The following is a 14280-nucleotide window of genomic DNA, read 5'->3' as shown; positions in this document are numbered from 1 at the left end:
GACAGTGACCCCCTTTTCCTTGTACCAAATTAAATTACAGTGAAGTACAATATTAAATTTAGAATAAATAAGCTTGTTTACTGATGCAAATCAAATTGATTTTCCCTTCCCCCCATTAAAGAAATAGAAATAACTTGTTTTGAATAAGTTCCTTATCGCTGTAGTTCTTACGACCACCAAAGGAGGATACCCACGTGCTTTAGACTCAGCCCTATCAGTAGGGTGATAAATATCTTACATTAAAGTAGCACACCTGAGTGGAAGGACTGCCACAGCTTTGAACTGAAGAATTAAAATATTTCACCCCAAAATACTTCACAGATGGAGGTCTACAGCCCACATAAGACAAGAAAGGAAATTTTGTGTCTCTACTCTCTTTCAGTAAGACAAGCTATGCCAAATGAATTGCCTGTACAACATTTGTATCTTGGTCACTGCTTCTGCTCAGTCACCAACAACTTTGAGTCATTTCTTGAAAGATCAGGTTACCCTTTGCTCATCTACATGAGACACACTGAAATCTGATGTTTTCAGAAATGGCAGGCAACAGTGACCCTAGGTCTCTGAATTGAGTCCATCTATACCTCCAGCCACTGTCAACCAAACAGCATACCAACCCCAGGAAAGAAGATTATGGAAGCAATTTCTTGGCTACTGAGGAATTCAGAAGCTCTTCTGAGCTTTGGCAGATCATTCACTGACAGTCACAGGTAAGAAACATCACCACCACTACTATATTTACCCTCACCTCACCAAGGAAGAAACTTACCAACTTAAGGGACTTGCTAAACTATTAAACCGTCTTCTAAACTATTAAACCGTCTTCTAAAAACTTACTAAAAAATTAAGCTGTTAAAAAACACTGACATACAAGAACATGACCATGTTTTTTTTGGATACAGTAGATTTCAACTAGGAATAGATTCCATAGACTAGGGGTGTTTCTGTGGTCATTACTCTTCTTATCAAGCTTCCACACTGTAAGATAAACAAGACTGCAGCATTTCCTTTTGGACAGACTCCCTAAGGGGGCCAACACTTGAGGCTGCAGGTGAGGAATCTGTTGCCCTTAGAGTACTTGCTAGCAAAGAAATACACTATGGGTTACCAGCTCAGTGACAATTTTCTATCTTCAAGCTGTACCCAGATTGATAAACATAAAAGTGATAGTCATATTATATAATGAAGAACTTCCTTAAATGCTACTTTCCCACAACTCCAAATTTCTGAATTCCTAAGAAATTTGTACTAATAAATTGCAAGTTAGCTTTTACTTCAATATTCTTTTTCATTTATTATAGTCAAATTCAGTTATATGCAATATCCAGCAATCCAGATGACTGCTGAATCACTATGAGCAGAGTTAGGAAAAAGAATTTTTAGACTTTAACAATATAGGTGGAAGATTAAGGAGAACAGGTCACCATCAGTGACACATGTCCATTTGGGGACTTGCATGTTGATAGTGCTGTACTCTATAGAAAAATAAAGGGGAAAAGTGTTCATAACCTCGGTCAGAACAATACCTCCTTTGAAGTTTTATCACAGCTAATTGTAATCAAAGGTCAGTAACTAACCTTCTGCACATGACACTGTGTAGTCCAAAGCATGTTCTTTAAAGTAGCATTATTTCTGACATGGTCTATCTGCCAAGAAGAAATGTAAATATTTGAAAAGCACTAGAGCATACAAGAATGGTGCAACAGTTAGGTACTAAATACCATACACAAATTCAGCCTGTATCCTTTTGACTAGGGTTCACATTCAGCTCCCTCCTGAACACATTCCTTAAGCAATCTGAACTGCTTTCACAGGCTCACAGTTCTCTCCATCACAAGGCAGGAGAGTGGAACTAAAGCTTAGACTTACTTGGAATAGAGACCTGAAACCTAGATGCACAGATATCAAGTCCTTAAGGTGAAAACCAGCCAAAACCTTCAACACTGACCTCCCTGCCCCACAGAATTCAGACATGAGTGAGGTTCTCAGGCTCTCTCTGCCACAAAATATGAAAATCTCTCCGTCCTGCAAAATAGGACTGACAGAAGCCAGCAAAGATGAATGAGTCACCTGACCTGATAATAAGAAACTTGAGAAAGAATGAACTAATTTCGTTTGCCAAAGGGACTAGATCCAGAAAGTCCCCAGATCTCTCCTGTGCACCTAATATAATTGCTAACGTCCAAGATGTGGATATACACAATGTGTCCAGTGACTGAGCAAGGATCCAGCTTTTTTCTTCCAGTATCACTGCTGTGGTTACAGCAGTGCTCTGCAGGTGCACAAAAGCACCACCACCTTGAACAGGTGAAGTGACACAGGATGATGCTCATGTGGGGTTCATAAATCAGTCTTTGAGGATCCAATCCAACAGGTGTATCCTCAGCACACTGACAGATGTAGACAGCGCTCAAAATACTGTTAGTTCTCTTGTAAATATTGCAGAATCCCTTCCTACTGTAAAGATTATTGTCTCATTTCTGAAAAGCTAGCTTACCTGTTGCTCTGATCTGATTTTATGAAATTCAAATATTAAAAAATCGTGAAAATATTTATTATTTACAAAGCTAATTATTTTCTTTAGTCGAACTTGCATAAATCACATACAAGTTGTAAATCCCTCCAAATGACCACCGTAACTGTTTTCTCAAAAGGCATTTGTATCACTCCACCAAATCACATTCAGTTTTGACTGTTGTGTTTTTGGGGTGCAGAGAGGCAAACAAAAAAAAAAGTTAAGATGGTGGATATTCTAGAAGTGACATATTCTAAGTTAACCTGCGCAATCTTTCTGAGAAATGCTATGGAAAATGTTGAGTTGCAATGATTTTTTACAAACAAGGGTGGAGTTGAAATTCATCATCTATCGGAAACCAGCTTAGCCTTAAGAATGCTGGCACTGTACTTGTCTCCATTACATTACCCAACAACAAGTGAACCAAACAAACATGACTATAATTATTCTGACGCTTCAGTGTTTTATAATGTGATTTAAAGTCATTCCAGGAAACAAAAAATCCAACTCATTTGACCTCCATAATACGCTTATTCAAAAGGAGAGCTTTAGTCTCATAAAACCAATATTTGCTATCGAAACAATTTAACTACAACTGCACCTATCTTATCAAGCTTCCTAGTAAAATATCCAAAATCCTCTTCAGTTCCAAGAGTCAAAGTCCAAGTTCTAGTCATTTTAAAAAGTCTATTCTTTTCAGGTTGTTGCTGTTCCTCCCCAAACTCTCCTGTCCTCCCAAATATGTTCTCCTGAAAAATGCGGCTGAGTAGCACTTATCTTTGTGCACTAAAAGGAATTCATTTCAGTGACGTGTTTTTCTCATCTTGTGAACACACAGAAATTCCAAAGGGAAGTTTTCCTCACATCTCACTAGTCAGAGTAGATTGTACCTAATATACCATTATTTTCCTAATTCCCCTATATTATCTGTTCAGCTCAACAGATGAAGCTTCAATAAATTAATATCACAAGGGAGAAAGTACAACTGAGGCAGCTGTTTGAAGGTTCTCCATTATTTAACAGCACTTCAATTATATGCCCCTTACCTGATCTTCAGCCTTCCAGCTGCAAGACTGAAGTCTTCTCTGGTTTGGCATTTCTAGACAACTGTAGGAATTCCAAACTTAAAGTTACTTAGTTCATACTACCAGCTTCCTGACAAAGGTAAATCTGCTTTAAAACACTTTAAAACACATAACCTTTAAACTACAAGTCTGTATGTAGTACAGTAGCACAAGTGTAAATTTTTATTGATAGACTGGAGACAGTGAAACAGATAAAAATACAGTCACTTTGGTGACTTGGTGATTTGGTGAAAAACATGGGCATAAACTATTTCCTGAAAACGGCAAGCATTGCTGAAGGAGAAAAGTAAAGGCTACTTTTAAAGTAACCTTTCTCTTAGGAACAAAAGAACATTGATTGTCCTTATCAGGGAGGAGTAGCAAAGCCTGCCTCCCCAGCCCCACAAAGAAGTGCTTGGAATTTGAGACTCAGCTTACCAACACAAGTAGAAATTCAGGTCAGAAAGAGCAGGAGACAGTAAAGCTTGTAGAAACATGCCTGTCTGCCTATTCAGAGGCTTCGCGTTGCAATTCAATTGAATCTAATGCCTGCTTAAAACAACACGAGGCGATTTAGAAATGTACCCGCACGGACAATGCCAACCTCCTTCCTTACCACAAGGTCTCAGGAACTTCTCTACAGCGTCCCCACAGGCTAAACCCACTGTCCAGCTTCCCTAAACACTGAGAAGATCAATGTTTCCACTCAAGCAACAACTACAGTTTGGGATCAGTGAGTTATTTTAAGCTCATGAAGCATTTATAGTCACAAGTTTTATGAAACAAACAAAAAGCAGTTACAACAATTAACCTCTCGAGGGTCTAAGAACGTTCAGATGTTTGGAAGATCCTGCAGGGAGAACTCCAAAACCAAATGAAGGGAAAATTCACTTTATTCTTGGTTCCTTCTCATTCACTTCAATGACTTCCTTTTCTTGTTCTTTGGAATGACCCTCAAAATATTTTATGCACTAGAATCTTAGAATTATGTGTGACAATTACATCATTTTATCTTCTTTAGCACAAAACAAATTACACCAAGTACTGAGATCAAGAAATACTTTACTAGTTTCTAGATAAAGTTATATTTACGCAAACTAAAGCCTTTTTTGAGTATACAATCAGTGTATTTCTCAGGATTGTTTCAGAAAAATGCCTATCATTTGACCTGGGTATTCTGAAGACTTCAAAAGGAATCATATACAAAGAGCTTAGCTCATTATATTTGCCAAAACAAAAGCTTACTCTAGAGACTACATGACTTTCTATTTTAAAATAAAGAGTAATTTAACAAAATATGTCTAGAGAGATTGGAAAAATAATTATGCCACAATGACACTGGGGTTTTTTTTTGTCAGTCAGTATTACATAGAGAAGTTTCTGGTCAATTACAGCAGGTCAGATACTAATCTGAGAAACACCCACTCTTCCAAGCAGCTAGCCTACAATTTGACTCAAGTTGACTTAGAGGCAGAAATTGAACCATGGATTCTGACACCGTTTTTAGCAGGAGACGGAGTAGGATCTATATGGGGTACTCATTTTTCTCAATGGGGAAATAATTCTGTCTCGTGAATTGCACAGGATCCCAAAAAATAGCTGATGTAGTGCTGAAGGCTGAAGGAGATGACAATTGCATGACTCAAACACTTCTTTCCTTTCACTAATGTTTAGTTCTAGAAGGATGATAATAAGTTTAAAACTTCCCTTAAAACTGTTTAGAGACATGAAATACAGTAACCACCTTCTTCTCCAGAAGCAGATTCCCACATAACTAGCTAATAATAGTGTTCCCCTCATCATTTTCCTCCATCCTTAGCCTGGATCTAAGGACACCCCCTGCAAAGCCTACAGAAAAAAAAAAAAAAAAAAGAAAAGCCTCTGTGATGCAAAGCTGAGAACAGCAGGAACCTACCCCATAATTAAAGTTCTTAAATAAGGTGATAAAGCAGATAAAAAAAAAAACTGACAGAAAAGCAATGTCACAGCTCCGGCCCTTTATAACAGTACCTTCAGTCACTGAATCATCTGTTCTGCTCTAGTTAGGCTGCACTCAAATGTACTGCTGACTAGAGAAAGAAAGTTGACTACCACCAGCATGCAAACTGCTACCCATATTCTGTCATCTTCTTCTTGTCCAGCTCAGGAAAAAAGTCAGCAAGAGAACTGATGTGCAATTCAAATTGCTTGTCAAACTCAGATTTGGTATGCTGGGTCAACAGACAGTTATGAGGATTATATTGCTCTGCTAACTGCATATGTACTTTGCAGGCAGCCGGGGTAAGAAGAGAGCAGAATAAAAAACTATCAATAACCTTCTTGCAGACTGAAGATGGGGGTAAGTTAACTATGTAGCCCTTTTCTACCCCTCCAACAAAAATTAAATACAAAACTAGGTATGTTGTTCAGCCCGTGGGGCACGAAACAGAAACTAAAACCAGCAATGCTACACTACCACAGCATGGACCAACTGCCCATGAAGGGAAGATGATGTTTCTCTTATGGATGGACATGGATTAGAGAGTTTTGAAGATGCTGTGTTTACTCAGTTGGCTACTGAAATGGATAATTAGTTTTTATTAGCTGTAATGCAGCCACTAAGCGTTTTGAACATTTCATGCCAAAACAGAACACATACCTGTCATCATGTCACTGAACTGAAAACTAGATCCATGCAGTAAAAGGCTGAATGAACTGAACACACAATAAACCTTCAGACAGGAATGTGCTACATCCTTCTGCAACACAAAGTGCTTGCTGCCCTCACTGCTGAAGCATAATGAATATAAATTATATATAAATGCTTTTCTTATTAAAAGAACAAATTCAGTAGGATGCTTACGCCCAGATTTCCTTAACAGAAAGCTGTCACTTTATATGAAAATATGGAAATGCATAGGTCATATGCATAATTAATTTAACAAGAGATTGATGTACAAGCCCTTCAAAATCGAGTCTGAGACGAGCTGTACCTATTCCAGAGTATTTCTTAATGCAGAGAGGTGCTGGTGGCCTGAAGTCTGTCCCCAGGCTCTCCCTGTATTTATCTGTCCACCGTGCCGCGGGTGGAAGGCACCGAGGCACCGCCACCTGCCCGGGCTCGGCTCCCCTCGCTCGGGATGGTCTCCCCTGCACCGCGGCGCTCATCGCCTCCCAACAGGGAAAGTTTAGCCCCACTGAACGACCTCCAAGACCCTTTAAACACACCCAAGGTTCGTCCCCTACAACGGTTTCGGGGTGCTTGTTTTGCCAAAGGCAATTTACGAGCTAGTTAAGCTTCGGCAGCCTTGCGGAGGAGAGTTGTCTTTTCCGCCCCCACCGCACACGCAGCCGCGGCAAATTGATCGCCGCGTCCCAGGGCAGCCCACGGGCAGGCTCAGGTCCGTGCCGGCGTGCGGGGACAAGGCTCGGAGTCGAGGGCAGGCTGGGCAGCGCGGGGAGGACGAGCTGCCAGCCCCGGCAGTCGCCGGCCCCGCAGGCTGAGCCCTGCCCGCGGCGGCGGCCGCGCTCCTCTCCCTGCTCCCCGCCGCTCGCCCCCACTCACCGCCACCGAGCCCGACGAGGAGGCGACGAAGACGCGGATCACCATCTTCACCTCATGAGCCGCGGCGACAGGAGCGGTCGGGACCGGGCAGCGAGGCTGCGAGGAGCCGCTCCCCCGCACGGGACGGGGACGGGGCCGCACAGCTCCAGCTCCACCCCGCTGCCTCCCCCGAGCGTGGCCACCGCCCGCAGCACCCCCTGCCCTGCCCTGCCCTGCCCTGCCCGGAGAGCGCAGCCCCTCTTGGGCGAGCCAGGTCCGGCTCCCGGCTGGGAGGAGGCAGCGATAGCGAGGAGAGGCGGGGGTGTGCGGGCGCTGCGCAGGGACCGACGGGCGCTGTAGTCCTCCCCGGGCGGGGACAGCCGTAGCACGGAGCCGGGAAGGAGCCTGCCCGCCCCCAGCTGCCGGGGAAACGGGGGCATGCGGCAGCCTGCCCGCCCCAGCTGCCGTGCCCCAGCGCCCGGGGCTGCCCGCTGCCACCGTGCGCCTGGGAGAGGCTGAGAGAGGCTTGTGCCGCCCTCCAGGTGTGCTGCCCGCAGGCCGAGGTGAACAACGCCAGAAATTGCTCCCCCCGCCACGAGGGCTGCTCCTCGTTCCGCCTCAGGCTGCTCCTGGTCCTCCTACCCCGTGCGGAGCCGCCAGATCTGATACGCTGTGTCCGTGTCTGGCCCCTCGGTCGCGGCAAAGGGGTGGAAAATGAGCTGTTCTGGACGGGCATTCCTGTCAAGGCAAGTAACAGGAGCAACGCGGGAGAGGCAGGACACTGGGTGAGAGGGCTCGTACGCCATATATCCCAAAAGAGTTAAACAGCGCTGCCCATTTTCACTCCCTGGTATGGATGTACGGTTCCCACTATTGTCAGCTGTGGAACAGATGTTATTCATCATCAGGATAAGCAGATAACCTCAAATAACCCTTTATCAATCCGCTCATCTGCAAGTGACCAAAGGGAACTCGGTCCTCATCTTTTGGGTCTGTGAGGATGCAGCCCGGCTTTAAATAAAGTCAATAACCTCACAGCTGACAACCTTCTACATGTTGCTACAGTCGTAACCCTCATCCTCTTACTTCCCTGCGTGCAGCCAGGTGGTTGCTCATTCCCTCTGACTAAATTTCCCCTTCACACCGTTTCACCCCAATGATGAAGTGTGCTGTGTCATCCTCCTTGACACCTTTGCAATGCCACTGCCCTCAATGAATTTCCACTGTTCAGACTAAGCACAGACCTCGACTTGCTGCTAAATATATCCTTAAAGCTTGTTGTACATTTTAACATCGGTTATTTATTTTGAAATCCTGAATTTCTTGAGGAAGGTACCTAGCAAGAGCCATAAAACTATCAGTGCTTTCTTAGAGCTTGATTTTTCTTCTGGGAGTAATTGGAAAGCTTTCTACTGATTTCACTGTCCTCTGGACTGGATCTTAATATCAGGAATTATAAAATCCGAAAATGGGAATTCAAGTACCAATCTTGCAGAGATGTGTGTATTACTTTGCTTTAGTGAGAGTGCTTGTTGAAAGAAAAAAAAAAGAGTAAGCCTAACTGGAGTGCACTTAGGTACAAAGGTTAAGATTTTCTGGCTTCAGTGCTCCCATCTTCACTTGAGCATAGCTTTTACAATGGGAACCACAAACCGGTGAACGACAAGTGTTTGTTGTTTAATTGCTGCTGAGTGACCAGGGAAAGCAGCAAAGGAGACAAACGTTGATTTGTAAGGCAATACCAAGCAACTTGTTAAAATTCTGTGATAGGTGAGTAATTATAGGAATTTGCTGGAAAATTCCCATTACCTTACTCAGTGAATTTCCTTCCCACTGCAGGATTGTTTCTGGCAACAAATTTTCCTGTGTTTCTCAGTGTTTTCTTTAAAGATGGAAGTGCTTACTCCCTACTTATTTCTCACTTTACTCACTACTAGAAAATATTTGGTTTAATATTCTGTTTTTACCATACTCTCATTTTATGAAACAAAATCAGGGCAACTTCCTGCAGCTGGTTTTACATGATTCAGTCGCAGCACTAATACATAGCTTTAAACTATAATCTTAATAACTTTTGCTTGCTAATATATTTCATAAATACTACAAAAAAAAATAGCAAGAAAAAATATAGCAAGACTGATTCTGAAGGGTTCTAGACATCTTCATCTCTCACTAAATAGACAAAAAGTACGCTCCTACATCTCAGAGACAGTCTTGACACATAACCAATAACCCAGAGAAAGCATGTGGCAGTGGCGTTATATGGAAAAACCATGAGCTGCAAATAAGAAAAGTAAGAATTCTAATGGGTCTGTAAAAACTGTAACTAAGGCATTTTTTAAGATTGTTTCCTCTTCCTATAAGAATCCTCTATTTTGTTAGCTCCAAAAGCCACAGATAGTCTCCTTTCCCATGTGGAAAAGACAACTTTCAGTTCATTTGGAATTGTTTATAAGATGTATAAATTCTCAGAAGCTCTGGGGGGGGGGAAATGACAGACAAGACACTGCATAATTTTCTTTTTTATTGTTTTTAGAGTCTCTCTTTTGTTCCTGCAGCCCTTGGGTTGGTAGGTTCCTACAGTTTGAACTTCAAAACAGGGTCTTGAGCAGCTAAACTCATGGCCAGAGCTGATAGACTCAAATTGAGCTAAACTACCAGAGCTCATGAAGATCTCTCTATCACACTTGGCACAGCTTTAGCCAAAGCTTCAGCATCTTTTTTTCCACATATATTTAGGAAAACCATCAAAGAGTAGGGGACTTGCTGCCCACATTAAACTTGATAACGAATCCAACAACTTAATTAAAGCATCCTTTCAAACACTCTTTGGAACTGATTTTGAAAAATTTCAGCTTGTATTTCAATGAATTTTCTTGTAATTCTCCAATTTTAAAGTATATTTATAATATTTTGGGCTAAAAATTTTGTATCTAGGACTTTTTGGCATCAACTTTGATGCAGCATGGGAATTGAAAATCCAGACAGCTTTCTCACATCTCTCTTTAGCCAGTCTTTCCATGAAGATAATGAAGCCAGTTCGTTGTGGAAGTAATCCAGAAAATTAGGAAAAATAAACATTACACTGAGAAAATGAAGATTTTAAAGCTCGTAGAGCAGCACCTTACTTTATGTGGCTCCTAAGCAGAGAATTGTTCCTCTGTGGAGTGTAAAACCTATTGGACATCACCCTGTGATGTTTTGCATTTTCAAGTGGTGTACAGGTTAAGACTGGACATCACCCTTTTCCTGCAGCTGCTGCTGGTAGATATCCTGAGGCCATGCCTTTAACCCCATTTCTATTGTACAGTTCTGGACGCTCGAAGACAAAATGTTACGAACTTTTAGTTAAGTGGAAGAAATGTAATAAATTTAAAAAATTGCTAAAATGATTTATGAGCCATTTCCCATGTTTACAGGAGGTACGGAAAGACTGGAATAGACAATGTGAATTTATGGGGGGCAGGGGCAGTTTCTAAAGATTTCGTGGTAAGAATGATTCATTGTTGTGCCAGATCTTCATGGAAGATTAAACAGAACTTTACTGCTGCTGAGGTAACAAAGTACACACAAACTCAAGGCACATGAGTATGTGGAAACAGTAAGTATAAAAGTACAACTTTGAACAGAAAACATTCTAGGTATTATAAAAGATGATTCTATAGTAAGATTCAACAAGCATAGGATAAAAATAAGGGAGAAACACAATATTATGTTCAGGACTGAAAAAATTGTTAAGGTGGCTTTATTTCCACCTGAAACAAGCAGACTGTCTGAGGCATTTTAAAAGTTTTCTGGTCTGTGGGTTGTTGGTACCAACCAATTATTTCTCTGGGTTCTGTGAAACATTGCTAAGAAAGAATGAAGTGTCATCGACTCTGCAACAGTCCACATACTGTAAATTTCTAAAGAGGTCTTTATCACTTTTTTAAAATTCCAAGCATCAAAACATGTTGAAAATTACAGATTTAGAATGCCATTAAAAGCTCTGGCAGTTCAGATCAATCGTTTTTGGTAGAAATGTGACTTTCATGGTAGGGAGCCGAAAACTAAGTTAAAGGGTGGAGAAGACACAGTGCTCCCGCTTCAATAGGGCTACAGAGTATCATTGCAGAGCACCAGAGAAAGAAAACTTAAAGGCTCTAAACCATACAGAATGGCCAAGATAATGTCATGTAAGTACAGGGCTGTTTCACTTGTTGAGTAATGGCTATCAGTGTGGTGACCAAGAGCAGACACAGCTTGAAAGCACATGAGATAATGCTGCTTGGAGCCCAACTCTCTACATACATCCTAGAAGCCACTGTGTTTTTAAGGAATCATTTTATTCACAGAAGGAACCTCCAGGGCATATTTTGTCCATTGTGCTTAAAAGCATGCAGCTGTGTGCTGTGTGTACTCTTACGAATCCTCCTCTACATGCACAACAGGTCAAGCAGCTCCTAATCAAGATCACGCTATCCTTTGCAAAAGGATAAAATTCTTGATGTTCTATTAATCGTTGATGTTTCTCAATAACAAGCTCAGATTCATCCAAGACTCTGTTCTTTCCAGAACTCCAGAGGTTTCTATTCAGAGCATTTCTCAGTTTTCCCCAGTCAGGTTTTAGAGATGACATCCCAAGATAGAGCTCTTTCTCTTTTGACTTTAATTACTCTGAAGCTATGACAAAGCCCATGTGTTAAGCAGGCTTTTGAGAAGAGACAGAGCTGGAACAATTTTGAGAAGCTTTTGATTATTGGTTTTACAAATTTGTGGCATGTCAAGGAGAGCAGAGAGGTATAGCTGTCCATTTCAGAATTCTTTCTGTACCATCTCTTTATAACTGACAGAAGAAAATAAACACAAACAAAAATCATTTTAAAAAATTCCAGAGATCTTAAGTAAACCTTCCTTTATGCCATTTAAATCTAAACGTAGTTAAATAATTACAAAGCTGTATGAGTCCATTCTTCTCAGCAGCTGCTCTTTAGTTGAAGTCACAATCTGCTGCTCTTTAGTTAAATCATGACTAGTTTTAGTATCTGTGGCTGCTTTGATTTCCTCCATTAATTCCTAATTCTAAGGACCTTTGAAAAGAAAAACATTTTCCTCTGAAATTCCACATCTGATATAGGAGACTCATCTGACTTGCTGAGCCAACTGAACCTGGAGATTAAAACATTTTTCATGTTCTGTATAAATCAGTCATCATTCCTTAAACTTCCAGCTACACTGTGTAAGAGGTTCTAGAGTTCATTTTCTACTTGTGTCTTTAACAATCCACTGTTTCTGAAGGTGCTGGCTCAGACTGAGGAGCAGGAATTTAGGCAGGTTTCAGTCAGTGTCAAACCTTCTGCCCTGTCTACACTTTCAGCACAAGATGCTGCAAGCAAATCAGGCCCAACATGTCAAGTCCAGTAGGTTTGCATCCATATTCCTGCTGATTTGAGCAACCTTTAGTAATCTACATTATTGCAGAGGGATGAGGGATGAAAGCCCCCACAAATCTCATTACCCCATCTGCAGTTCCAATGAAACCTTCATTAGCAAGCACTCAAGATATGAAGTGCACTCAAAGAGCAGCCATGGAGCCTGACATTCCTGCCAGCCCTTTCCGAGAGTAACCTTCTGCCAAGCCCTTGGAAAAACAATCTACCACCATATTAATTTTGGCTTTTTTTCAGCTGTTTCCCCATATCTGTTCAGTTCCATTCTGACAAGGCACTTTAGAAGACTAATTTCTTGCAGGATGCAGAAGTGGGTCGGCAATAATATTTCCATATGCAAGGACAAAAAGAGAGCAATCTTACAGAGAATAAGAAGTAGTTGAGTACATGGATTTTGGCAACTTTCCTAAAGCATATGCACTAAATGAACAAAGAATAGTTATTATTTTTATCGTATTTAGGAATTTTTTAGATGTTTTACAGAACAGAGATGTGGGGAAACATCTCAAATGTGGAAAGCTGATGTAAATTTGAGGATAAGGACTATGTGTGCTGTGCGTTTCAAGCATGGGTTCAAGCCCACAGATGGAGGCCACTCTCCCACTGAGGGAACACAAGACTTTACTCAGTCACAAGTTTGAGATGATCTTTAGGAACCATCAGAAAAAATCTTTGGCCCACCCTTAATCCTCATCTTAGAGGCCAAAGGTGTCCCCACGTGCAGCATGGGTGGCCCAGTAGTGGTCTGCTGGCCCCTACCCTGTCTCGGGTGTAGCCCATCTCTGCAGAAGATGACACAGAGCTGACAGAGCCCTTCCCCACAGACAGGAGGTACAAGCAGCAGGAATTTAACTCCACAGAAGCAGGGCAGACACCTGCAGCCAACATGCTGGCGTTCTTCTGGACCAGGGGAGCAATGCAGTGACATTGGGCATTGTTGGCTTCTTGGGCAGGGGCCAAGGAGAATGAAAGAGTGGAGAAATCACATGGGTCCCATTTCCCAAACTGGAGATGGGACTAGCAAGTGGGATCTGAAGCTGGTAGAGGGAGAAGGCAGAAAAGGAAAGAGTGGCAGCAGTAATTAGGCCTGTGCTGCAGACAGGCTGTATTGACCTACATGGGAAGTGATTGAATGTCATAGGCTCTTTGAACCAAGATGACCCTTTACTGCCTGGACAGAAGCTGAAGAGATGTGGATTCAGAGCAGGAGCACACAGAATAGAAACAAGGTGCCTGGTCTGGCACTATCAGGTGGGCATAGATACAACCTGTGCAACCAATACACTGAACGAGGGAACATGTAAGAGGCAATGTAAGCCAAACAAAAAGACAGCCAAACAAATGAGAAACCATAGTGTGTCAGGTGATGGGTAGAGAAATCATTCATGTCCTTCTATGCATCACCTTATAAGTCTCAACCCAAACTGTTCTGAACTAAACACAGACCTGCCTGTCAAAGTAGATATACATTTTGTATTCTTTGGTAGTGTAACCCTGCAAACTTTGCTAATATGTGTTTATTCCTTTTAGAATTGTAGAATAAAGTTTGTTACATTTTGCATTTCCATGTCCAGTGTTCTGCACAATGTTTTCCCTGATCAGATCTTTGGTGCAGCTGCTACTATGTCTCAGAGCTTCCTGAGATTTATTTTCCCCTGCTATAAAGGTACTGGGGAAGTAGCAGTTAGAAAGCAGTATTTTCCATAGAGGGCTAATTAACCTGCAACTGTTGTTCAGTTGTAAAATGTA

The 14280-nt window shown here is 41.8% G+C and overlaps 1 protein-coding gene across 3 annotated transcripts in view; it reads right to left on the bottom strand.

The window, feature by feature from the left end:
- Positions 1-7306, bottom strand: part of SH3BGRL2 (SH3 domain binding glutamate rich protein like 2) — a 33902-nt gene extending 26596 nt beyond the window's left edge. For 2 of the 3 annotated variants that reach the window (XM_062489831.1, XM_062489834.1), the window contains exons 1-2: positions 7124-7306; positions 3562-3622 (exon numbers count right to left, since the gene is read on the bottom strand). In XM_062489831.1, the coding sequence (XP_062345815.1) occupies positions 3562-3612 (51 nt within the window). In that variant the 5' untranslated portion in view covers positions 3613-3622; positions 7124-7306. The remainder of the gene's footprint in view (positions 1-3561; positions 3623-7123) is intronic. The other variant, XM_062489833.1, reaches the window with a different exon arrangement.
- Positions 7307-14280: the final 6974 nt, after the last annotated feature.

The sequence above is a fragment of the Cinclus cinclus genome, chromosome 3 (assembly GCF_963662255.1).
Source record: "Cinclus cinclus chromosome 3, bCinCin1.1, whole genome shotgun sequence".
NCBI classification, from domain to species: Eukaryota; Metazoa; Chordata; class Aves; order Passeriformes; family Cinclidae; genus Cinclus; species Cinclus cinclus.
The sequence above is the reverse complement of the archived record's forward strand: the minus strand, read 5'-3'. Positions and strand labels throughout refer to the sequence as shown.